Below are 24539 nucleotides of genomic sequence, written 5' to 3'. Positions count from 1 at the left end.
CCTTTCACAACCTCAGCATATCCCAAAGCATTTTAGAGCCAATGAAGTACTTTTGAAGTGCAGTCACTGTTGTAATGTAGAAAATGCGGCAGCCGCTTTGCGCATAACAAGCTCCCACAAACAGCAATGTGATAATGACCAGATAATCTGTTTTTCTGTGATGTTGATTGAGGGATAAATATTGGCCAGGACACTGGGGATAACTCCACTGCTTTTCTTCGAAATAGAGCTTTTATGTCCACCTGAGAGAGCAGACAGGGCCTTGGTTTAACATCTGATCCAAAAGATAGCACATCCAACAGTGCAGTGCTCCCCCAGTATTGCACTGGAGTGTCAGCCTTGATTGTTTGTGCTTAAGTCTCTGGAGTGGGACTTGAACCCACAATCTTCTGACTCAGAGGCAAGAGTGCTCGGTACTCAATTGCTCAGAGAGGAGAGTGCCCAAGTGCCCCAAAGACAGCAACCCTACACTTGCTGCACCTTTTGCAGCAAGATCTCCATGGCTGAATCAGAAAAGGGGAGTGTCCTTCTTCTTCCCCTTGCACTTCCACTTCCTTCAGCATCTCCTAAAGTCCCAGCAAATATTTCAGTCAAAATCTCAGCCTATGGAAACATCTGGCAGTTCACCGTTGAATACAAGCAGGAACTTCTGTTGAGCCAGATATCCTGTCCCTATCCACCAATAAGCAAGATTCCTGTCCAGGGCAGAATCTGCGGAGGAGTGGGCTGGCATCGGAAACCCTCACCATCAGCACAGCATGTCTTCAGCCAACCTTGGAACCACATGGTCATTTTAAGCTTCGTTAAACTGTTGCTAGTAGTTTCTCTATTCGTTATATACTCTGCCCGATTTCTCTTTCCAATAAAGTCAATGGTAAAGAACTTCAGGCATGGTGTATAACGGGTGATCTATCACCGCCAGTGATTCAACCCATTATATCTCTGCCAGCTCTTTGCTAGAGCAATCCAAAATTAATCTCACTGCCCTGCTCTCTCAGCTAGTCTTGGTTCTTCCTTTGTCGCAAAGATTTTTTCACTTTTTCCTTAAAAGATGCAACAGTCTCTGCATCAACTATTCCCTGTGGCAAAGTATCCTCCTAACTCCTCTCCTCCCTCTTCCAGTGACTATTGTTATACATTCTGCATTGGTAGCTGGATTCACTAAATAAAGTGAGACAGAAGACATTAATCTGTGGTTAAACAAGCACTTGGAATTCATAGGTTTAATTGTGCCATTTGTGACAAAATAGCAGAGACAGTTTGGTGTAATTTTTTCTCTCTCCTTTTCTGAAGGTGCTGATTCATGTTGGGTTGCAATTCTCAGACACCAGCAACCTTTTGTTACCTCATCTAAATGGCCATTCTTTACGTGTGAGTCGAGACAGTAAGTACTGGCAGTCTATTCAACCATGGCAGATATCACAGCAGACTGTAATCTTGCCCTCACCTGACACCCAGGCACATGTCTTTTATAGTTCAGAGTAAAGATCCTGACTCATTTTTCTCCTCCCTAACTCCAGCGTACTGAGGCCAACTAAAGTATCTCCTGAACGTAAAGTAGGAAAGTAGGGTCAGAAGTGGAAAATAAGGAAAGTGAAGACAGAGCAGATACTGCAAAATACATCTTTGTTCAAAAAGCGCTAAATGTTTGGAATAATCTACCGAATAAGATAGTTGAGGCAAAAATAATGGGGTTATTGGAATACAACTGTATGATGGGAGAGTTAATATACTATTGGGATGCATTTGCTGGTCAGATGGCCTCGACTTCTCACTGACTTTTCTTACATTTCCTTAGGTACAGAGCTGAGCATCTCGCCATCAGGTGCATCTACCCACTGAACCATGGTGAAGATGGTGCCTCTTTGAATTACTTAGCTGCGGCATTTCTCACTGAGAATTTTTCAAAAAATAGTTCTGGAAATGATTTTTTCTATTAATAGTGTACAGTCATAAATTTGAAGAAAAAAAAGAAAATATATCAATTAGCCCCTCCCAGATTCAAAACAAGACCAGTCTCTTGCTCCCTTTCTAGATTTGCACTCCATAGTCAGCAGTTTTATATAACTCAACAATTTAGCAGAATGACATAAATTGCGCCAAATAATGATTCTTCCTCTTTTAACACTATATTTGTAAAGAACCACGTTCTTCCTGTTTCCATTGCTCCAAATTATTTTTATATAGAGCAGTTTCGGCTAAAATTACATCACAGACCGATATCAAATTTAAGAAAATGGTCATGCCAATCTGGCACCTCAGTGATGCTTTGTCAAATTATTACTATTATTACAGTATTTCTTCAATGCCTGAAGTGTTGCTACTGTCACTAAGATGAGTAATCTCAGATATATCAGGACAGATCCATTGTTTCGCAGGGGGATGAAGCCCTTTTAAGAAGAACATTTCAAACCATCACTAAAGAGCTGCCTTGTGAAAGGTCAAAGCAAGTGCAAACCTGATTCATTCAATCTTATTTACATACTATCGCCAACATGCTGATCTATGCCTCTTGATCAGTGTAGAATTGTAGATGTCAAAACTTCCCTCATTTATTTCTACTGACAGCTAGCTGTGCAATGTTATCCTAAGGCAGATGTTTGGAGATTTACAACTGGTTGAGCTGGCAGCAACAATTGGTGGATGGTCCTTGAAAGAAAGAAAAAAGAGAGACTTGCATTTATATACTTTAGCACCGTTCACAACCACCGGATGTTTCAAAGCATTTTACAGTCAATGAAGTACTTTTTGGAGTGTGATCACTGTTTTAATGTGGCAACCAATTTGTGCCACAAACAGCAGTGTGATAGTGACCAGAAAATCTGTTTTTGTGATGACGATTGAGGAATAAAAATTGGTCAGGTCATGGGGGATAACTCCCCTGCTCTTCTTCGAAATAGTGCCATGGGATCTTTTACGTCCACTTGAGAGGACCTGAATGCACACTGTGGGATTTAGAGGCCCTTATGGAACATGACCCACAGGCTATTTTGCACCATGTGACAAAATAGGAGTGTGGTCTGCAGGAATGGTCGATTGTGAGATGGCTTAGTCAAGATGTACACGTGAGGTGCACTTATGTTGAGTGAATGATGGTGATAGAAGAAGCGATAAATAACCAACTAAAGGCCGCTATTTTCGCCACGATAGTATGCCGTTTTTTTGGCGTCCAAATGCTTTTTAGCGTGAAATACCCCCTTTCCAACTTTCGCCAATGTTTGGACGCCGGCACCAACTGTGTGCACCACAGCATTTTTTGCGCCGACCCAAGTCAAAACGGGATCGAGCGCCGTTTTTATGCACTTGATCGATTTTGGCTGTGCACGATTTTTTTCAGCGCAGCGCACACTGGCCAAAAGCACCGCAAAAAAAAACATCTGTGAAGTTAAGGAATCGGCGCTGCGCACAAGAGGTCAGGAACGAGGCAATAAGAATCCAAAATAAAATACTTTTTTTTTCACAGGGAACTCTTTTTGGAGCAAGAAAATAAGATTTCTAGACCGAAAGGACTACTCCCCCCGCTGCAATCCCGGGCCATAAGACTGCTGCTCCACGCCCGCTGGACCCGCTGCAATCCCGGGCTGAAAGGACTAATCCCCCCCTCCGCTTGTCCCGCTCCCCCTGCGAGTTGAAGTTCGCGAGCAGGAGGGCCATTCGACCCGGGATTGGAGTGGATCCAGTGGGGGACAGGGGTGGGGAGGTGACAGCAGGTCCAGCGGGGAGGGTGGAGAGGTGGCAGCGGGTCCAGCTGCCGGAGCGAGAGGTGCTTTGTGGCCCTTTCAGCAGCAGTGGGGTAGCAGTCCTTTCGGGGGAGCGGGCTTCAACGTCTCTCGTTGCCCTGGCAAATTCAGCTTTTCGCGCATGCCCAGAGAGTTTTTAGCGCAGACTTGAAGCTCCCCAGACGAACTTCGGAGAGCGCTGCGCCAAATTGAAATATTTATTTGGTGAAATTCCCGATTTTTTTTCCTGGTGCAAACGTACACAAAAAAATCATACGTTAACATGCGTAGGACGCCAAAAATCCAGCAAGTGTAAAATAGGGGCCAAAGAGTATACTATAATAATACCACCAATATAGTGTTAAAAAGTACAAAGATTTTTCTATATTTGATGGTTCTGGTATGATAACAACAATAATCCCACCACTCCGATATCATTATGATAAAGTGAGATTACAGCAGCATAAAATAAATAAATGCTGAGACAAAGAAAGAGCTATTAGATGGGTAGTATTTGTGTTCCTAACACAGATGAGACTGCACACAGGGAGGTTAAAGTAACAGTGACCTCAGTCTTTATTAAGACACTCCAGAGTGAGGAACAGGTCTTCGAGTCCAGCTTATATACAGTGCTCCCAAGGGATGCTGGGATCCCTTGGGACTTCAGGGGATGCAGTCCCTGCTGGCAGAACATGGGAGTGCATGCTTTACAGATACACAACATCACTTCCCCCCAAAGTCAAAGTGAAAACAATTTACAAGGTGATGCGGTCGGGAGCCTTTCTTTCCCTGGTGGACCGCCTCAGTGCAAATGTCTGTTCTGCTGTGTTGGCTGTGCCCTCGCTGGGCTGGCGTGTTTTTGGCCCTGCAAGGCTGCTGGGTGAGCCTGGCCTTGTTGGGCTGTTAGGTGTGATGGGTTCGATTTCCTGGTCCGGGGTGGTGTCATTGATCCTTTGGGTGTGTGTTGTGGGCTCGAAAAAGGTGGTGTCTGCTGTGGGTTGTTCAGGGCAGTCTGTGAACTGCAGCCTCGTTTGGTCCAGGTGCTTTCTGCAAATTTGTCCCTTGTCCAGCTTGACTACAAACACTCTACTCCCTTCTTTAGCTATCACCGTGCCCGCGATCCACTTGGGACCATGTCCATAGTTTAGCACATACACAGGGTCATTCAGATCAATTTCCCGTGACACAGTGGTGCGACCATCGTTTACATTTTGTTGCTGCCGCCTGCTCTCTACCTGATCATACAGGTTGGGGTGAACCAGCGAGAGTCTGGTTTTAAGTGTCCTTTTCATGAGTAGCTCAGCCGGGGGCACCCCATGAGCAAGTGGGGTCTCGTGCGGTAGCTGAACAGTACTCGGGACAGGTGGGTTTGGAGTGAACCTTCTGTGACTCGTTTGAGGCTCTGTTTGATTGTTTGTACTGCCCGCTCTGCCTGCCCATTGGAGGCTGGTTTAAACGGGGCCGAGGTGACATGTTTGATCCCATTGCGGGTCATGAATTCTTTAAATTCGGCACTGGTGAAACATGGCCCGTTATCACTGACCAGTATGTCAGGCAGGCCGTGGGTGGCAAACATGGCCCTCAGGCTTTCAATGATGGCGGTGGCGGTGCTTCCTGACATTATTTCACATTCAATCCATTTTGAAAAAGTATCCACCACCAGCAGGAACATTTTACTGAGAAATGGGCCCGCATAATCGACATGGATCCTTGACCATGGTCTGGAGGGCCAGGACCACAAACTTAGTGGTGCCTCTCTGGGCGCATTGCTCAACTGAGCACACATGCTGCATTGCCGTACACAGGACTCTAAGTCAGAGTCGACACTGGGCCACCACACATGAGATCTGGCTATCGCTTTCATCATTATTATACCCGGGTGTGTGCTGTGGAGATCTGAGATGAACGTCTCCCTGCCCTTTTTGGGTAGCACTACGCGGTTACCCGACAACAGGCAGTCTGCCTGAATAGACAGCTCGTCCTTTCGCCATTGGAACAGCTTGATTAGCTCTTGCATTTCAAAGGGGATGCTGGCCCAGCTCCCATGCAGTATACAGTTTTTTACTAGGGACAGCAGAGGATCTTGGCTGGTCCAAGTCCTAATCTGGCGGGCCATGACAGGTGAATTATCATTTTCAAACGCTTCCATGACCATCAACAAGTCTGCGGGCTGCACCAGCATCAACAAGTTTGCAGGCTGCGCAATTTATACCCCCATGGTGGGCAATGTTAGCCGACTGAGAGCATCCGCACAGTTCTCGCCTGTGGCGGATGGTATAGTTATACGCTGATAGCGCGAGTGCCCACCTTTGTATGTGGGCTGAGGCATTTGTATTTATCCCCTTGTTTTCAGCGAACAGGGATATGAGGGGCTTGTAATCGATTTCCAGCTCAAATTTGAGGCCAAACGGGTACTGATGCATTTTCTTTACCCTGAACACACACGCTAATGCCTCTTTCTCAATCATGCTGTAGGCCCTCTCTGCCTTAGATAAGCTCCTGGAGGCATAGGTGACAGGTTGCAACTTCCCCGCAACGTTAGCTTGTTGTATACACACCCGACTCCGTACGACGACGCATCACATGCTAGCACAAGTCTTTTACACGGATTATACAATACAAGCAGCTTGTTGGAACATAAAATGTTTCTCAAAAGCAATTACTTGTTTTTTTTCCCCATATCCAGTTCTCACCTTTATGCAATAACACATGTTGGGGCTCTAAGAGGGTGCTTAACCCCAGTAGGAAGTTACCAAAATAGTTGAGGAGTCCCAGGAACGACTGCAGCTCCGTGACGTTTTATGGCCTGGGCGTGTTCCTGATAGCCTCTGTCTTGGCGTCTGTGGGCCGAATGCCGTCCGCTGCGATCTTTCTCCCCAAAAACTCCACTTCTGTTGCCATGAAGACGCATTTCGACCTCTTCAGCCGCAGCCCAATCGCTGGAGGACCTCCTCCAGGTTTTGTAGGTGCTCGACGGTGTCCCGACCCATGACCAATATGTCGTCCTGAAAGACGGCCGTATGTGGTACCGACTTGAGTAGGCTCCCCATGTTGTTCTGGAAGATCGCTGCAGCCGACCAAATTCCAAACGGGCATCTGTTGTAGATGAACAGTCCCTTGTGCGCGTTGATGCAGGTGAGGCCTTTTGAAGACTCCTCCAGCTCCTGTGTCATGTAGGCCGAAGTCAGGTTGAGCTTGGTGAATGTCTTGCCTCCTACCAGCGTTGCAAATAGTTCCTCTGCCTTAGGTAGCGGGTATTGGTCCTGTAGCAAGAAACGATTAATAGTTACTTTATAATCGCCGCAAATCCTGACTGTGCCATCACTTTTGAGTACTGGAACAATCAGGCTGGTCCACTCGCTGAATTCCACTGGGGAGATGATGCCTTTGCGTTGCAGCCTATCCAGCTCGATTTCCACTCTCTCCCTCATCATGTGAGGTACCGCTCGTGTCTTGTGGTGAATGGGTCGCGCCTCTGGGACCAAGTGGATCCGCACCTTCGCCCCGGAAAAGTTTCCAATGCCTGGCTCAAAAATGGAAGGAAATTTGTTAAGAACCTGGGTACATGAGGCCTCATCGACATGTGATAGCGCTCGGATGTCATCCCAGTTCCAGAAGATTTTGCCCAGCCAGCTCCTTCCAAGCAGTGTGGGGCCATCGCCCGGGACAATCCAGAGTGGCAGTTCGTGCACCGTGCCCTCGTAGGTGACTTTGACCATGGCGCTGCCCAGGACAGTGATAAGCTCTTTGGTGTACTTTCTCAGTTTTGTGTGGATGGGGCTTAGGGCTGGTCTGAGTGCCTTGTTGCACCACAGTCTCTCAAACATCTTTTTACTCATGATGGATTGGCTAGCGCCAGTGTCCAGTTCCATGGCTACGGGTAAGCCATTCAATTTTACATTTAGCATTATAGGTGGACATTTCGTCGAAAATGTGTGCACCCCATACCCCATGTACTTCAGCATCTGCCTCCTCTCTCTGAGGCTCGAAATTGCTTTGATCCAACATGGACCGATCTTCCTCTGCCACGTGGTGGTTAGCAGGTTTTGCAGAGCTTGCAGCTCGTCTGCAAGCTCGTTGGAGGTGCCCCATTGTTCCACAGATCTTGCAAACATACCCTTTGAAGTGGCATGAATAGGCTGAATGGAATCCTGCACAACACCAACAAGGTGTGAATTGCCTTGCATTCGTCCTTTGTTGGGGACTCTGAGTCATCTGGGCCACTAAGACCTGCAGGCCTTAGGGGTCGGCTTATATACAGTGCTCCCAAGGGATGCTGGGATCCCTTGGGACTTCAGGGGATGCACTCCCTGGTGGCGGATCAAGGGAGTGCATGCTTTATAGATACACAACCGGTAGCTTCGTCAAAAGCGTACGGTTTAATGAGGACCTTAAAGGAGGAGAGGGTGGTAGAGAGGCGGAAGTGTATAAGGAGGGATTTCTAGAGCTTGGGGTCTAGACGGCCACAGGCAATGGCGGTATGCAGGGAAGGAGGGAGGTGTGTACACAATGTCAGACTCAGTTCTAAGTTCCAAATTGGTCTTCATGTTGCAAACTATTCACATTTCAGTATGTCAGGGAAGCACTGGTACAACCAATCCTGTGATACTCAGGTCTGGTTATAATAAGTAACCTGTTGCTCTTTCCTGCCTGGTTACACACACAATCAATTCCTCTGAAAATAAAAAGTTGTTCAGGCTGTCCCAAAATGCTTTATGCCTAATGAGTTACTTTTTGAAGGACACTCACTTACTATTTAAGTAAACATAGCAGCTAACTTTCAATCAGCAAGGTCCCACAAACAACAAATGCATGATTCACCCGATAATCTATGTTTGGTAATGTTAAATAAAGAAAAGAAAGAACTTGCATTTAGTAAACACCTATCACAGTGTCACAATGAAGTACTTTTGAAGTGCAGTTACTGTTTTAACTGAGGGAGAACTGTTGACCAGGACACTAGAGAATACGCTGTCCTTCTTTAAATAATGCCATGGAATCGTGTATGACTAGTTGGGAAGGCAAATGGAGTTTGGGTTTGCTGTCTCATCCAGCAGATTGCACAATGAGAATACAGCATATGTGTGTGAGTACATGATTAAGCTGGTAGTCGGGTCATGAAACCATGATTTTCTGACTCAGGCAAACGTGCTGTCAACTGAGCCAAGCTGACATAAATTATTCCACAGTGAGGCTAAATGGACAATTCATGAATGAAAAAGCCATAGATACGGCTCCAGTAAAATTTAACGGGGAGAGATTTTATCTTGTGTAGACACTGGTTAGGAAGTAATCTGTTTAAAACATGTAGTATCTGTGATACTCAAATCAGAAATTAACAGGAATGTTATGAGTATTTCTGATTCCAAGGAAATTCATGGAAAATATTTTCGGATTTTCTGTTGGAATATCATAGCTGTTGAAATATGATTGTTTAGTGTGGTTTTAAGGAATACACATGAGGCAATTTATTTGCAGGATACATTATCCTTTATTAATAAGCAAAATAATTCAAGGTTGCAGAAAAGAAAAATAAATGTGTATCATACTTAGGAATATGCCTGAAATAAATTCCTTATTAATGACTAATGCTGCCTCAATAATATCACTACAGCGTCCCTAACACTGTTTTAATATGGCTGGATATATTGCAAAAAAAATACATTAACAATGAAACTCTTATTTATAATATTCCCTGAAGCTCTTAATTCAATTTCAGCATTGCAATGCACTTTCAAGCTTTGTCAGATCCATCTTTGTGTCCAAGCATCCAATGCTTGTCATTTTATGAACAGAGGAGTAGGACATTCAAGCCCTTGAGCCTGTTCTGCCGTTCAATTAAAGCATTGCTCATCTGTTCCTCCAACTTAATTTACCCGCCTTTGATCTGTACCCCTTAATACCCTTACCTAACAAAAATGTAAATAAAAACATTCGAACTAAAAGTTACAGAATGGTTACAAATTTGAGCTTACTAGCAATATAAAACACTCATGCAAATTTATATATAAAACATGCGGAAGACATGCTGGAGCAGAATATCATTACTGCACAAACATGTTTTCCACTTTAACTACCCTATAATAGACTGGACTTCTGCAAGTGAGACATTGAATTCTGAGTAGAGCTCTTTCTTTGGAATTCTAGATCTAACAGTGCTCTCAGGTATCATATCATTGTTACATTTAAGGCATTAAAATGTATTACTTCTGTTGTCGTTCTACATAAAACTGTGTCTACATTAAGCTTTGAAGCATAGCACATAGAGTATTCCAAAGCATAAAGTTTAGCTAAGTAATAAAATAATGGAAAGATTGTAGAATTACAGATGAAATATTCTGAATGATTCTAAAGAAATCAGTTTCATTGCTATGTGCTATGACTGACTTGAGAATTCAATTTACAAGGTGCGAATAAAACATTTTGACGTTCATTGTTAAAAAATGACCTTCCAATCGTGGGTTGTGAGAAGTTCAGAGAATTCAAATATCCAATGCAATTTTTACTTGATCATTATTATGAACAGAAAATTTGAGATCTGTTTTTGTAAGAAATAGGTGACTTGGAGATCTTAACAGCAAAAAAATACAGATATTTGCATAACTGAAAACATGTCTTCATCTCTTTCTCATTGTTAGGCACTGCCAGGCTCCATTCTGTTACTTGAAAGAAAAAAAGAAGAAAATAAGATATATCCTGTTAATGAACTTGGGCTTTGATAGGAATGAATAGATACAATGCTGGAACATCTCTTTCAGGAAAGTACGATATTTGCAAAAATGAACAACAGAAAGACAGGTGCCAAGACCGGGAGAAAAAATCAACATGAAAACTGGCACAGACAGCATGAGCGAGGGGAGATGGATTTTTTAAATTGAGAAACTTAGGTAAAAGGTCAAGGCCCATGTACCAAGGTTGAAAAGAGTGAAAGCGAAGATGAGGTCAATTAGAAATTAGTTATAAGGTGATGTCAAGATTGTAGCAGAAGAAAAGAATGAGGGCCGTAAGGACTGCCACTGGTTTGAGATCCTGTGAAATATAAAATATAAAAACAGATAGCAAGAGTTTCTATAGGTATATAATGTAAATGTTGGTCCCTTAGAGGACAAGACCGGGGAATTAGTAATGGGGAACATGGAGATGGCAGAAACTCTGAACAAATATTTTGTATCAGTCTTTACGGTAGAGGGCACAAACAATATCCCAACAGTGGAGAGTCAAGGGGCTATGGGGGGGAAGGAACTTAACACAATCACAATCACTAAGGAGGTGGTACTCAGTAAGATAATGGGACTAAAGGTGGATAAATCCCCTGAACCTGATGGCTCGCATCCTAGGGTCTTAAGAGAAGTAACGGCAGGGATAGTGGATGCATTGGTTGTAATTTACCAAAATTCCCTGGATTCTGGGGAGGTCCCAGCAGATTGGAAAACTGCAAATGTAACGCCCCTAATTAAAAAAGGAGGCAGACAAAAAGCAGGAAACTAAAGACCAGTTAGCCTAATATCTGTGGTGGGGAAAATGTTGGAGTCATTATTAAAGAAGCAGTAGCAGGACATTCGGAAAAGCATAATTCGGTCAGGCAGAGTCAGCGTGGATTTATGAAGGGGAAGTCATGTTTGACAAATTTGCTGGAATTCTATGAGGATGTAACAAACAGGGTGAATAAAGGGGAACCAGTGGATATGGTGTATTTGGACTTCCAGAAGGCATTTGACAAGGTTCCACATAAAAGGTTACTGCACAAGATAAAAATTCACGGGGTTGGGGGTAATATATTAACATGGATAGAGGATTGGCTAACTAACAGAAAATAAAGAGTCGGGATAAATGGTTCATTCTTGGGTTGGCAATCAATAACTAGTGGGGTGCCGCAGGGATCAGTTTTGGGACCCCAATTATTTACAATCTATATTAACGACTTGGAAAGAAAGGACCGAGTGTAATGTAGCCAAGTTTGCTGATGATATAAATATGGAAGGAAAAGCAATGTGTGAGGAGGACACAAAAAATCTGCAAAAGCACATAGACAGGCTAAGTGACTGGGCAAAAATTTGGCAGATGGAGTATAGGTCATGCACTTTGGCAGAAAAAAATCAAAGAGCAAGTTATTATTTAAATGGAGAAAGATTGCAAAGTGCCGCAGTACAGTGGGACCTGGGGGTACTACCGCATGAGACACAAAAGATTAGTATGCAGGTACAGCAAGCATAGTATCTTGGCCTTTATTGCAAAGGGAATGGAGTATAAAAGCAGGGAAGTCTTGCTACACCTATATAAGGTATTGGTGAGACCACACCTGGAATACTGCGTACAGTTTGGTTTCCATATTTACGAAAGGATATACTTCCTTTGGAGGTATACTTCAGATAAGTTTCACTCGGTTGATTCCAGAGATGAGGTGATTGACTTAAGAGGAAAGGTTGAGGAGGTTGGGCCTCTATTCATTATTCAATATCCCAGCCTCCACAGCTCTCTGAGGCAGCAAATTCCACAGATGAGAGAAGAAATTCCTCCTCATCTCAGTGTTAAATGGACGGCCCCTTATTCTAAGGTTAATGATCCAGAAGAATGAGAGGTGATCTTATTGAAACATATAAAATTATGAGGGGGCTTGACAAGGTGGATGCAAAGAGGATGTTTCCACTGATAGGGGAGACTAGAACAAGAGGGCATAATCTTAGAATAAGGGGCCGACTATTCAAAACTGAGATGAGGAATTTCTTCTCTCATCTGTGGAGTTCGCTGCCTCAGAGAGCTGTGGAAGCCAGGATATTGACTAAATTTAAGACAGAGATAGACGGTTTCTTAATAAGGGAATAAGGGGTTATGGGGAGAGGGCAGGGAAGTGGACCTGAGTCCATGATCGGATCAGCCATGATTGTATTAAATGGCGGAGCAGGCTTCACCATGGGGAGGTTGCAGAGAGAAGGAAGAGCATGTAGGATGGTATAGTCAGAGGAACAATAGGAACAAAAGTCAAAGAAACACTCAATACAGAAGTATCAATACAATAGAGAAAGGAAGGATGTGTGAGAAAGGGGGAAGCTGGAAAATAGAGGAGAGAGAGGGAATATTAATAATTAATATTAATTGTGGGAAATTTACTCAAACATGGGGCAGTCAGGGAAAAGCATACTCATTGTGAGAATAGCTGTTCGCTGTTAGAGCATAATCTGCATAATGGTAAATTAACATAATAGCTTGAACAAGATTTCTTAATGAAAATCTGTTGATTTTAAATATTTTCTTGTTAAATTGTGCTTTTTAATACAACATAACCTTAAAGTTCAGCAACTTTAGGATTAACTGGCGTGCTCTATCTGTACTGTATGCTTAACTGAAGTGTCAGATATACTGCACCATTCTCTATTTTATGCGGTAAAGTATCAGGTGTTGCGCAGTGGCAGCACTACTGTATTGTATCAGCTGGTCTATCAGGAGTACTGTTCTGACTGTACTGTATACGTCAGAGTATCAGATGCAGCGCACCTGTAATAAAACGCTATATCAGCTGGAGTATCAGATAAAGCTGACCTGTACCAGAGTATTGTAGAGGCAGTACTGATGGCATCATGGAGTTTCTGATTAGAGGAGTTACAAAGTGAAAAATGGTTTTATGTTGATTACTGTTAACTTATCTCCCTCCTACTGCTCAGGACAATAACTCTCTTCAAACCAGTTTATCATCTGTCATCTGCGCTCACTGTTTCAACTGAAGGTATTTTTACTCTGATGCAAGGGTTCCAGAAGATCGGTGCTTATGCGGCGACCTCTGACTGTGCTCCCCCTTATTACTCTACCTGTGTGGTTCCAGTCCCTATCGAAGACCAATAAAGAGAAACCTGCATTTTTGGTATCTTCAATAGGGGTTTTCAAGACCAAGAAGCAATCCAATCCATTGTTGGAGTACTATATCCCTCTCAGTGACAAAAGTGCTCTTAAAAAAGTCAATCCGCAGACAAAATTAATTAAAAACACTGAAATGAATCTTATTCTTTTTCACTCTGTTAAAAGAACTGGTTGCATTTCCCATTGATATTGAATATTCAGGCTGCAAATGTTTGCACCACAGCAGAAGAAATTAGAATTGCATTAAGCACCGAAAGTAAATACGTATCTAGCCAAGCAGATAAATGTTCTATTAACATTAAGTTCAACTTACTTGATCTCCCTGATCTTTCTTGGCACCCAGCGTGCAGAAGGTCTAGAACAGATGGGTCCTTTCTCCACCGTGTAGAAACTAAAACAGCAGAGGCATTAGAACATTTTTAGAACTCTGAAGAGGTTAAATACAAAGAATTGTGTGCACAGTTTGAGTGCTTTATGACTGGAGCCATCAGTCATCATTGATATGTGAAGTGCATTTTACTGCCTGTTATATATTGGGAAAAATATAGGAAGAATCCCGAATTTTCACTTTAAGTAGTCATGCCGCTAGAATAGAAGCACTATTGTATTCCTTATGACCGTGAAGTTAAGTGATTGCCACATTTTCTTCCTGATAATTGGTATCTCATTGTATAAGCCAGGTTCATTATAAGCAGGTTTCATATGTGGAATAATAGTGCAAATTGAGGATTACAATGAGACAGTACAGAAAAAAAACAATGGCACTAATGGGAATTAACCAGGGTTTATCTTGTATTTGTGTTTTATGGCTGATTTTTGAAACTTGTAATGGAAGATTGGTGCTTATCTACACACTTTTTAAAATCTGCTATTAACAGTACAAATTAGATGCTTGGCTACTTATTTACATGGACCTAACAGAAACAACTATTTGAATTTATATAGCACCATTGTGGATGAACGTTCAACACATTTGTGGCATTTCCTTTTGATGAACATTTAACACATTTGTGTGAAATCCTCCAGACCACTATTAACCAGCACTGTTAACCCATTTTAATTCAAAGGAGATTTTGTAACAAAATCTGGTGCTATTTAAATATTTTCTTGTTAAATTGTGCCTTTTAATACAACATAAGCTAAAGTTCAGCAATTTCAGGATCACCTGAAGTGCACTAGCTGTACAGTGTTCTTAGCTGGTTTGTCAGATATACTGCACTGTACTATATTTTATCAGGTAGAGTATTGGGTGCAGTGCACTGGCTGTATCAGGTGTATTACACTGAGTATCCTCGATGAACAGTTAACACATTTGTGTGAAATTATCCAGTCCACTATTGTACCATTGCTGCTAACCCATTTTAACTGAATGATTAATGCCTTATGTAGTAGACAGAGGAATGTCATTTGGTCTCTGTTAATATCAACAGTCGTCATTTCTAAGCTGATACATAATTGGATATGTTAGTTTAATGTCACACATGCATTATTTACAAGAATCCATTGATCTCAGTATCTTGGTCGATTGTTTTGAACCCAGTCAGTAAGATGGGAAACTCACGGTTCCAGCCCATTTAGATGCAAGCAAGGTTTTAATGACTCTCTATCAATAAAAGACTTTGCCAATATGTGTCAAAAGATTTTAGGATATAAAACATTTCCTGACCTTTGTTCTTTATGGGAAATCAGAAAATACAACAAAATTTGGTGATTATTTTTCACAATTTACCGTCACCATGTCAAAAGAAATGGGCAATTTCTGCCTGCTAATGTATATATTCCCCTCCCTTCCACCCTCCCCACTGCTGTGCCATTGTGTGTTGTTGCACTTTACCAATATGTTACAATTTCTTTACTTGCTTCTATATTCTTCCTTGAGACCCCTTCGCATGTAAATGGTCAACATATGAACATTTGGAATTGTTGGGCAGCAAAAGACCAGCTGGTCTATCCAACCTGTCCCATACCTCATGATGGCTGCAGCTCATAACACATGGGGTATGGCTCCACAGCACCGAGTGCCTAGATGGTAATTTATATTGGGCGTGCCAAGATGGTGTGTGTTGGCCAAGCACAATATCCTCTCTCTACCAACATCCAAACACAGGTAATGCCAGTTGAGATTCTGCCTGAAAATATACCCAGGGCGGAGTGGGATTCCACCCCAGCACCAGGAAAGAAGAGGAAAGAAGAGGAGAAAACCATAGGAGAAAAAGAAAACAAACTAAAAAGAACCCTTGGATTTTTAAAAGATTCAGCTGAACATTGAACATTTGAAGATGGTTTGATTAAAATAATTTCTTACATTACTGCTTCCACACATGGAAAAAGGGAATTCTGGATCCTATAATGTGTGATATTATAGGAGATATGCCTTGCAGACACTCTCTTGCAGCAGTTTGTGGTAACTCTGCTTGGCCGGAGATCTGAAAAATACAAGTATTCTACTTTAGTCCGAGACAAACTGTACAGAATGACGATTAGATCATGCAACCTGTTTCAAATCAAAATACTGAATCTGGTCTTTAAATATAGTAGACTTAAAAAATGCAAAACTTACATGAGTTGCTTGACACAAAGATAGTGCCAAACAGCAGGAAAATGACAGCAATTTGGAGCGAGCTGCTGGAATGCATTGTAGACCCCTGAGAAATGTCTCTTATTTGCAATCTGACTCTTCAGCAGGAGCTGCTGCAATGAGGTTGCAAATGGCTTTGCTCTGATGTGTTTGCCGCGATTTACATATTTCCCTTTTTTGAAGCTGTTATGACAAACGGCACAGGAAAGCGGTCTGCAGTCTCTGTCAGTTACGTCTATGTGGTTTAATTTGAATGAGGTGTTGCTTTCAAGACTCGGGAGAAGGTAATTATTCACTTTTGAAAATCCAAACAGCAAGATTAACTCTTTTCACTGCTGAGAACTTGTTCCACAGCTTTTGAAATATATATCCTTCTGTCGCAATATATCTGCAAATTTTTCCCTCTAATTTTTCCTGATATCTTTTATCTGCTGAAAGAAGTGGTGTTTTTTTATATTCATTCTGGGGATACGGGTATTGCTAGCAAGGCCAGAATGTATTGCCCATCCCTAGTTGCCCTTAAGAAGGTGGTGGTGGCTCTTCTTGAACCTCTGCAGTCCGTGCTGTGAAGGTACTCCCACAGTGCTGTTAGGTAGGGAGTTCCAGGAATTTGATCCAGCGACCATGAAGGAATGTCCCAGTAAGGATGGTGTGTGACTTGGAGTAGAAGTTGAAGGTGCTGGTGTTCCCACACACCTGCTGCCTTTGTCTTTCTCGGTGGTGGTGGTGGTGGGTTTGGGCAGTGCTGTTGAAGAAAGCTTGCTGCAGTGCAATCTGTAGATAGGACACACTGCAGTCACGGCACGCCGGTGGTGGAGGGACTGGATGTTTAAGGTGTGGGTGGGCTGCTGATCAAGCGGATTGTGTCGAGCTTCTTGAGTGTTGTTGTAGCTGCACTCATCCAGACAAATGGAGAGTTTTCCATAACTGAGCCTAAACAGTGAGCTGGCTATCACAGCTGAGCCTCACCTTGCTCATATCTTACATTGTTTGCATCTTTATCCCTTTCTAACCCAGATTATTGAAGTGAGTTGTGCGGCCATGGCTGAACTAAGCTAATTCATTATAGATCTGAAGTTGAATTTTCCTTTGTTGGAGAACCAGAGCACAGTAATAGCACACAGTATGCCTGATATCTGCCTGCACTGTGCATGGCAGAACTTCAGGGGTTGGCCATCGTTGGTTATTCTGGACTTCAGTTGCCTACTGCTGGGATCTCGCACGGTGGGATTTGCGGTGAAGCTGCGGCTACTTGAAAGGTTGCAGCAGCCATTTAAAGGCAAGTATTTTTTCTTGGGCAGCACAAAATACTAGAGAGCCTGAAGATCATTGAGCATAGGAAGCAGCACATGGCGAACAATCCACTTCACATTGCAGCAGTGGAAGTGCTGCTGCAGAAAGCGATCAAAAGGTGGGCTGCTCTATTAACTCTATTCACTCTCGGACAGCCACCTCACATGCAGAATTCCTGAGAGGAGAATATGTGAATGCAGGCTCCAACACTAATAAAAAAATAAAAACAGATGAGGAAATGGTTTGTCAATTGGACAAAATATGCCTCTGAACAGTACCTTACACCAAGTAGATGGGCAAAATATGAATGCCACATATGAATTCCTGACAATCTGTTACACATTGGCTCTGATCAAAGCACTCAGAAAGTTTCACAGCTGTTTGCTTGCTTGACCTGCATGGCTTGGACGATAGCAGATCACACTTTGCAGATGTTACTTTCAAATGAGACATTTACATCTTCAAAGATCTGCACACAGAAAATTGTTCCATCAAGCCTAGCCAGGTGATGCATGTGATCCTGACATTTCTGATATTTCAAGATTATTTCTCTGTGTGCAGGACAAGATGGCACATCACAGGAGGGAGCGGACCCATGTAGGAGGACGCACTGCAAGTTCATAACCTAAAGTCCCTTTGAAGAGGTCATGCTGAGAACCATTAGTCCAGAGGGTATATAGGGAGGGCAAGTGAGGGTCATCCGCATGGCTCAGATTTACCTCCATCTTTTTCCTGTTACTTTTTCCTCACATACTCACTCTCTCACACTTACTGTCACACGGACATGCACTTAAGCATACAACTGTGGGACAGTGTATTGAAATGTGAGCAAACCTTGAAATTTTAGTACATTTGTCAGAAATGGGCAGAATTGGCTAGTCACAGCAGCAACAGATGTGGTACAGTTACAGGGCTATCTCATGACCTGGTATGAGCAAATACAGGCCAATTGAATCCCAATCAGCTTCTATTGAGACCCAGCAGCCACTGCACTTACTCCTTTCACTGGGAAAAAGCCTAGAAGGAGTAATAGGATACACAACGTACACTGTTACCTGAGCCCCACGCGATCCAACCGACAAAGAACCTCTTCCAGATTCTTCAAGTGCTCCATGGTGTCCCGACCTGTAACCAATATGTCGTCCTGGACGACCACTGTACAAGGAAACGACTTTAGCAGGCTCTCCATGTTCCGCTGGAAGATTGCCGTGGCCGACCGAATCCTGAACGGGCACCGGTTGTAGATAAACAGACCTTTGTGCATGTTGATGCAGGTGAGGCCTTTCGAAGACTCATCCATAGATCAACGCTAAAAAAGTCTACTGCACCTGGGCTGGAATACGAGTCGTCCTCTGCTGTGGGGGTGCTTCGACCAAGGACTGCAGCACTATTGACATAAAGTCCCATTTGTCATCTGCGCTGTCCTCGCCTGGTGTTGGTGGTTCCTTCTTTTCATTACTCACAATGTTCTGGAGCTGGGGTGCATTGGTCGCTGTGTCGTTCCCGGTATTCTAGAGGTGGGGTGTGCTGGGCACTTCGCTGCTCCCGGTTTCCCGGAGCTGGGCGGCACTGGTCGCTTCACTGCTCCCGGTCACCTGGGGCTGTGGATTGGTGTTTTGCCTCTTTTTGTGGTGGCGGTAGTGAGGGATTTTGTCTCGCCCTTCATCATCAGATGAGTTGCTGCCGCTGCTGTCCGTCGTGGACGTTAGCCGCCTCTTCCCTTTCCTTTCAGCCTTGTTTGCCTCTTTTCCTTAGGCTTGTGGGCCTTTTTTTGATGGTCTGCCATCCCTCTCCATCTTCTGCTGCCTCCTCGTTCATGGACTCGGTGTGCTGGGGGAGAGCTTCACTGCTGGCTGCTGGTGTCTCGCATCTCACCGTAGCAGGCTTCTCTTCCTCCCTGACTTGTCAGGTGTCCACAAGGGTGGTTGCTTCTTTGCACAGCGTGTTGGTGGGGGGGAGGGTGTAGGTCTCCTCTGGGGCGTTGTGTTCCTCAGCTTCCTCCTCCTCTCGTACAATGTTCTTTGCCGCCTGCGCATAGCTTAAGTTGCATTTGGGACAGTTCTTGTAAAGATGTCCAGCCTGACCACAAAGGTTGCAGCACTTGCTCTCTTTACAGTCCTTTGTCTGATGGCCTTCGTTCTTGCAGTTGCGGCAGATGACTGTTTTGCAGCTTGCCGCCACGTGGCCTGCTTTCCCGTCAGGTCCGGCACACGTTGGGTTGGCCGGCGTACACCATGTAGCCCCGACTTCCTCCAATGACGAAGCTGGAGGGTGGGTGCAGGATGGTTCTGCTGGCGTCCACTTTCAAGGTGACCTGGATCTGGCACTTGCTGGTCCCAATCCCGTGCAAGTCTTTCAGGTCGATGCTGTTTCCTGCCCCATCGACATACCTAGCGAGGAATGTCACTACATCAATGACTAGGTTGTGGGGGTTAGAAATATTTTTATTACAAAGTTCTCCTCCTGGCTTGAAGCCTTGACAGTTGGGAGTGCAGAATTGTAGCCCTATGTCCAAATGGCACTGCCAGCAAGTGAGTGTGGTTTTGAAATAAACCAGGATTGGACGCTCACAAAATTACCCCGAGAGTGTCGCAAGGAGGTCAGTGAATGAGAACAAACAAGATAAGATTACCTAAGATTTATCGAAGGTGTAAGACAGACGTGGTTCTAATGCGCTATAGAGGAAGCTTATTCTTCTTTACCTAGTAATTTGGAGGTAATATGACTTCATACTAAACCACAATCAAACTATAGACTTAAACAGGAAGTGTATAATTGTAACCCGTGATATCAATATATAAGCAGAAGACTAATGTTGTCAAGCCAAGGTATAATATGCAAAACTGAAACATAGGCTGGATTTTCCAGTCCTGTCGACCTCCGTTTTTGCCCCAGAGGGGCGGCAATGGCGGCGGTGTGCTCTTCTGGGTGGACAGCCAGCTTCCAATGCCTGCCAGGGTTTTCGAGGCCAGTCTCGGCGGCGTGCGGAGCAGTACCACCTGGAATGGGCAAGCCAGTGTGCAACGCCCCTGGTTGCGACACCAGTTTGATTTTTGAGTCCTACCCGACCCTGCCGGGATCATCTGTGAAAGCGGGAGGTCCGAGCTGTAGCGGCTACAGTGAGTAGGTAATGTCCACCTCAGATGAGTGTGATTGCTTTTTCTTTTTTTTTGCAACTTATGTTGTGGTGGTGTGGGCTATGTATTGGGAAGGTTTTTGTTGGGTTTTTTTCATTTTTCTCCCTAGGCCTCTCTCAGAGATGAGCTCAGGATTTTCGCATGATCAGCACCCTAAGAGAATCGTACAATGCCTCCCTTAACACTCCGCCCCACATTCAGGGCCCAGCTGCCCAATTTTGATGACTGAGGCGCAAACTATTCCCAGGCGCAAACTTTACCGCCCCGCCACCATTACTGCCTCGAAATGAGCAAAGCCGAAAATCCAGCGTGTTTAACAATTATTGCTTACAGTGGATCAGTCAGATGTATGGATCAAATCCTGTTTGTCAAAAGGAATTTTTTATTGAGCATGTTTTTTTCCCATTGGGTGAGATGATCAGTTAAATGTTGGGAAGAAGAAAGAATTTTGAAAAATTAAATTCAAGAGTAATGCAATTGCTTGCTCTAGCCGCTGGTTCACTGGCACTTTACACAGCGTTTAGGCTTTCTTTTCACATGAACTTTTAGCATTAATTCCATGGACTATAGTTAAATTTAGCTGATCTTTTTCATGGGAAGCCATCTGGGTCAGCTGCATTCAGGAAAACGAGGCCTTGGGATCATCTGAGACCTACAAAGTAAGTTTTTCACATATAATTACCAGAATATGGAGCCAGGAGGAGGTGCTCCTCCTCAGCCTGCATTTAAATAACAAGGGTAGCTGCTTCCCCTCAGTCATGTATGTACATGCTGTTTGTAGCCACCAGATGGTGTCATTGTTGGAAGCCACTGAGCAGCAAGCACATGGTGCTGCTCTGGTATAAAAGGCCAGCCATTTTGTGAGTCAGGCACTTTGTGCCATAATAAAGCAGAGCCAAGGATGTACCTTGTTCAGTTCAACAGTATTCAGTTTGTACCTTTATTGCATATATAACATTTGGCGACGAGAATACAAGAACCTTTGTTGGCAAAATGAGCACGATTGGATTTTTAGAGCAATTCGGGGAGGGAGAAGATTGGGAAGACTTTGTGAGCCATTTGAACCAGTACTACATCGCCAACAAAGTGAAGGGGGTTGACGATACAGATCGGGGCCGAACTGTGTGTGGTTCAAAGATCTACGGTCTGATAAAGAATCTACTCATGCCTAGTGATCCAACAGAGAAAACGTACAAGGAGTTGTGTACATTGGTACGGGAGCACCTCAAGCCAGACGACGGCATCATCATCTCGAGATACAGGTTTTATACACACGTTCAATTGGAGGGCCAGAGCGCAGTTGAATTTGTTGCCAACCTGAGATGTCTAGCGGGACCGTGCAAGTTTGGGACGGTGTTGCCAGACATGCTGCTGGATTTCTTTGTTATCGGTATCAACCATAAAGTGATCCTGCGCAAACTTCTGGCGGTGGAGGAGTTGGATCTAAAAAGGGCCATCCAGATCGCTCAATCATGTATGACGACGGACAGGAGTTTAAAGCAATTATCGATGAAGAACCGAATCTCGGCAAGTACTGTAAATGCGATTGATTCAGCGTTTGGCAGAGCGGCACATGGCAGGGCCTATCCGGCTGCGTTTACGAAATCTGTGGCTGCCCAAAGTTCGCCAGTGGGGATGTATCCCACTTCAATAGCAGTGCCAATTTAAGCAATATAGTTGCAAAGGCTGTTTGAGAGTGGGGCATCTCCAGCGCAAGTGTCCGCAGACGAGCAAGTGAGCTGCGACACACCATGTGGAGGATGAGAGTCAGACTAGCACAGATTCGGATACGCAATCCGAGATGCCAAAGGAGAAAGTGTATGAATTGTATTCTTTCATAACCAAAAGTAAACCAATTTTGATTAATGTGAAGTTTAACGGGATACCGGTATCGATGGAACTGGACACAGAGGCGAGTCAATCGATCATGAACGAGAGGGCATTTAACAAGCTGTGGGATACTAAGACTGTGAGGCCCAGGCTGAGTCCTGTTAACTCAACTGCGCATGTTCACCAAAGAACTGATAAAGGTGATTGGCAGTGCACAAATTCATGTGTCATATAATGGTGCGGTTCACGAGTTACCGCTGTGGATTATTCCAGGCAATGGCCCAACACTGCTCGGCAGGAGCTGGTTGGAGAAAATCAGATGCGACTGGATGACATAAAGGCGTTGTCGTCGTCGGAAGATACATGTGCCCAAGTATTGAGCAAGTTCCCCTCGCTGTTTGAACCGGGTATCAGCAACTTCACAGGAGCCAAGGTGCAGATCCACATGGACTCAGATGCAAGACCCATCCATCATAAAGCTGGGGCAGTGCCATATGTGATGAGCGAGAAAGTCGAAATTGAACTGGACAGACTCCAATGTGAAGGGATCATATCACCAGTCGAATTTAATAAATGGGCCAGCCCCATTGTTCCTGTGCTGAAAAGTAAGGAGACTACAAGGCTACGATCAACAGGGTTTCGAAACAAGATCAGTACTCGTTACCGAAGGCTGATGATTTGTTTGCGACGCTAGCCGGAGGGAAGTCGTTTACAAACCTGGACTTGATGTCGGCCGATATAACGCAGGAGTTGGTCGAGACATCGAAGAGACTTATGTGCATTAACACGCACAAAGGACTGTTTATTTACCACAGGTGCCCGTTTGGAATTCGCTCGCCTGCAGCAATATTCCAGAGGAATATGGAAAGTTTAGTGAAGTCCTTTCCCAGAACCGTCGTGTTTCAAGATGACATCCTGATTACCAGTCGTGACTTCAAGGAACATCTGAACAACCTGGAAGAGGTTCTACTGCGTTTGGACAGAGTGGGACTCAGACTTAAATGCTCGAATTGCGTCTTCATGGCACCGGAGGTCGAATTCCTCGGGATGAAAATTCCCGCTGATGGCATCAGACCTACTGACGTGAAAACCAAAACCATCAAGAATGCACCCAAGCTGCAGAACGTGACGGAGTTGCGTTCGTTCCTGGGTCTACTCAACTACTTTGGTAACTTCCTATCTAAATTGAGCACTTTACTTGAACCACTGCACATGCTATTGGGAAAAGGCAACAACTGGTTGTGGGGCATATTGCAAGACAGACCTTTCGAGAAAGCCACCAATCTGCTTTGCTTGAACAAGCTGCTGGTACATTATGACCCATGTAAATGTTTAGTTTTGGCCTGTGACGCATCGTCATATGGAATTGGTTGCGCGTTACAACTAGCCAATGAGTCGGGGAAACTTCAACTTGTCACATATGCATCCAAAAGTTTGTCTAAAGCAGAAAGAGCCTACAGTATGGCAGAAAAATAAGCTTTAGCATCTTTTTGGCGGTGTTAAAAAGATGCATCAATACCTGTTTGGTCTGAGGTTTGAATTAGAGACCGATCACAAGCTGCTCATTTCGTTTTATTCCGCAAGCAAAGCTATCAGTACCAACGCTTCATCCCGCATCCAAAGGTGGGCGCTGACATTATCTGCCTATAATTATGTCATTTGCCACAGACATGACACAGAGAATTGTGCCGATACTTTGAGCCCGTTGCCTTTGCCCACACCGGAGGTGGAAACGCCACAACCGTCAGATTTATTGCTAATCATGGATGCTTTTGAGAGTGAAGGTCCCCTGATACAGCTCAACATGTTAAGACCTGGATCTGATATTATCGGTGCTAAAGGCTTGCATCCTCAAAGGAGATTGGTCAGCCATACCTAAACAAATGTGCGAGGAGGCCAAACTGTACATTCGTCGCAAGGGTGAACTGTCTATTCAAGCAGATTGCATATTGTGGGGCAATCGAGTTGTAATGCCTAAGAAAGGGAGAGAGAAGTTTGTGCGTGAGTTACACAGCCCACATCCTGGTATAGTAATGATGAGGGGATTGCCAAGTCCCATGTATGGTAGCCAGGAATTGATTCTGAGCTGGAAGCATGCGTGCATCAGTGCAACACCTGCATGCAGCTCAG

General features: G+C 44.1%; 1 protein-coding gene across 2 annotated transcripts; it reads right to left on the bottom strand.

The window, feature by feature from the left end:
• Positions 1-9186: 9186 nt before the first annotated feature.
• Positions 9187-16343, bottom strand: LOC139265281 (eotaxin-like). Of its 2 annotated transcripts, none has more exons than XM_070882231.1 (4): positions 16132-16343; positions 15877-15997; positions 13885-13962; positions 9187-10375 (listed from the first exon to the last, which is right to left on the bottom strand). In XM_070882231.1, exons 1-4 carry the CDS (start codon positions 16205-16207, stop codon positions 10354-10356), a joined length of 297 nt encoding a protein of 98 aa, XP_070738332.1. In that variant the 5' UTR covers positions 16208-16343; the 3' UTR covers positions 9187-10353. The 2 variants fall into 2 exon arrangements, with proteins under 2 accessions (XP_070738332.1, XP_070738331.1); XM_070882230.1 differs by having other exon boundaries at positions 9187-10381; positions 16132-16334.
• Positions 16344-24539: the final 8196 nt, after the last annotated feature.

Source organism: Pristiophorus japonicus, chromosome 6, assembly GCF_044704955.1.
Source record: "Pristiophorus japonicus isolate sPriJap1 chromosome 6, sPriJap1.hap1, whole genome shotgun sequence".
In the NCBI taxonomy this organism is placed as follows: Eukaryota; Metazoa; Chordata; class Chondrichthyes; family Pristiophoridae; genus Pristiophorus; species Pristiophorus japonicus.
The sequence above is the reverse complement of the archived record's forward strand: the minus strand, read 5'-3'. Positions and strand labels throughout refer to the sequence as shown.

What these genes read in the sequence shown, in the direction of transcription:
- LOC139265281 (XM_070882230.1), bottom strand. Translation starts at nt 16,207, where the DNA reads ATGCATTCCAGCAGCTCGCTCCAAATTGCTGTCATTTTCCTGCTGTTT. An exon ending in CTTTGTGTCAAGCAACTCAT is followed by an intron (nt 15,998 to 16,131) that starts GTAAGTTTTGCA and finishes TGTATTTTTCAG; the next exon opens with ATCTCCGGCCAAGCAGAGTT. An exon ending in CCATGTGTGGAAGCAGTAAT is followed by an intron (nt 13,963 to 15,876) that starts GTAAGAAATTAT and finishes CTGCTGTTTTAG; the next exon opens with TTTCTACACGGTGGAGAAAG.